This window comes from Pterocles gutturalis, unplaced genomic scaffold (assembly GCF_000699245.1).
Source record: "Pterocles gutturalis isolate BGI_N339 unplaced genomic scaffold, ASM69924v1 scaffold36226, whole genome shotgun sequence".
In the NCBI taxonomy this organism is placed as follows: domain Eukaryota; kingdom Metazoa; phylum Chordata; class Aves; order Pterocliformes; family Pteroclidae; genus Pterocles; species Pterocles gutturalis.
Genome location: NW_010104199.1, coordinates 4031 through 6101, shown reverse-complemented (window position 1 = coordinate 6101; position 2071 = coordinate 4031). Strand labels below are relative to the sequence as shown.

Here is a 2071-nt window from a genome sequence, read left to right as displayed (position 1 = left end):
GGCTGGTCCGTGCTGTGCAGCCGAGCGCAGGGATGGAGGTCTGGGCTGCAGTGCCAGCCCGGGGAGGGTTTCACGATGGCTTCATGCTTTGACTCTTGTCACAGCTGCTCTTGGTCTGTCCCCAGAGGCTGGGGGTGCTGCAGAGGGGGTCTGGAGAGACACAGCCTTGGGGCGTGCCATGGAGAATGCGGATCACTTCTCACCAAACCCACGTGCCTCAACTGTGGTCCTTTGCTGTCTCAGCATCTCTGCCTCCAGCTCTTCCTCCTGAGGAAGCCTCCCCCAGCCCTGCATGCTGGGCTTTCCCCGAGCTTTCCCAGCACACAGAGGGGCAGCTGCTGGTAGCTCGGGCTCTGCTGGGGGCATGGGCTGGGTGTCCCAGGCTGTGCCACTAATCCTTTGCTTTTCTATTGCTGCCCTGTGTCATCCATGGCTGACCATGTGTCAGTCCCAACCTCACCGTACCCTGGAGCATCCAAGCATCACCTCGGCTGGACCAGGATCCCTGTCTCCCTAGACAGGCAGACACGAGGGGTTGGATGCTGACCTCCAGCCAGCTGGCAGCATGTCCTCAGGAGGTTCCCCCTTCTCCCAGACTGAGGACAGGAGCAGCTCCAAGCCACACACACTGGTGCTGGCATACCCAGCAGCTGCTGACCTGCTCAGCAGGTCACTCACAGCCCGACTAGCTCCTCTTCTGGTGGGACACCACCACCCACCCAGGCATGGCTGAGTCTGTTCCAACACCGTGTAACGGGGTTTGCACACCATGGTGGGGAAGGGGTGGCTGAGTCCCTGGAAGCACCACTTCTGCATGAAGCAAAGTCTATGAGCAACGGTGTGAATTTCTGTTTGCTCTGAGTGTGTATGCAAAGAGGACTCATGCAGTGCTCCTCACACGTGGTTGCTTTAGCAGACACACAAACCAACAACCCAGCCCACCACCCCAAGCAAGCTTTGCAGACATTGCCCAGAGCTGGTACCTCCCTGGGAATGGGCATGTCCACATGCCCCAGCCATACCAGAGGTCTCCTTCTTGCCCAGAAGGAGTAGAGAGCCCATTTACCTTCAAGGTGGCCCCCAGCGACCTCAGTCCGGTGGAGTGCCGAGCCAGCTTCAGCACCCGGAATATCCTCATGAGCCGGAACACCTGCACCACCTTGCCCAGGTTGCCCAGCTCCGAGTCACTGCCCATGGTCACATCCACTGCGAGGGTGAAGTAGAAGGGCAGCACTGAGACAATGTCAATGAGGTTCAGCGGGTGCGTGAAGAACTTCCTGGGGTTGGGGGAGAGTAGGAGGCGGGAAGACACTTCGAAGGTGAACCAGGAGATGCAGAAATACTCCAGCTTGTGCAGGATGGGTTCATCGAGCACGGTGCCATTCTCATCCACCTCCTGGTACTCGGGCATGCTGTGGATGCACATGGTGGCGATGGAAACCAGCACCACGCTGATGGACACGAAGCTGAAGAGTTTGCTGGGGATGGAGTAGCCGGGGTTCTCCATGGTGAGCCAGAGGCGCTTGCGCACATTGCCGCAGCGCAGCGTGCTGTAGCGCAGCAGGTCGTGGTTGATGTCGGAGATCTCATCGGGGGACGTGTCCACGCTGCTGACCTCGCTCTCCTCATCCCAGTTGTGGTGCCGGCTCTCCAGCTTGCGCTCGTGGTAGCGGTAGCTGCAGCAGGAGTCCAGGAAGAACTCATTGATGCCCCAGTACTCGATCTCCTGGCAGAAGGAGAAGACGCACAGCTCCTCCATCACGTGCAGCTTCCCCGTCTGGTAGAAGTGGAGCACGTAGAGGAAGAAGCCGGGGTTTCGGTCGAAGTAGAACTCCCGGGCGCTCACGTCGTAGTCATCGCAGAGCTGCAGGATGGACTCCTCTGAATCGCAGGAGAGCAGGCGGCCCAGGCGGGTGTCGGGGAACTTGGAGAGGGCGCTGGAGCTGAGCCGCCTCCTCAGCCCCCCCACGTTGATGTTGATAACGTCCTCCTCAAAACCGGGACCCCAGTAATTTAAGGTCTTGTTGACCATGATCAGCAGAGCGGGAGCTGGTTCCACCTGCGGGCGAGA

General features: G+C 59.5%; 1 protein-coding gene across 1 annotated transcript in view; it reads right to left on the bottom strand.

Moving 5' to 3' along the window:
- The window catches only part of KCNS1 (potassium voltage-gated channel, delayed-rectifier, subfamily S, member 1), a gene marked incomplete at its 3' end in the record, with an annotated part of 6046 nt that extends 4014 nt beyond the window's left edge, over positions 1–2032 (bottom strand). Inside the window, exon 1 of the mRNA XM_010086989.1 lies at positions 1067–2032. Coding sequence (XP_010085291.1) covers positions 1067–2032 — 966 coding nt within the window. The remainder of the gene's footprint in view (positions 1–1066) is intronic.
- Positions 2033–2071: the final 39 nt, after the last annotated feature.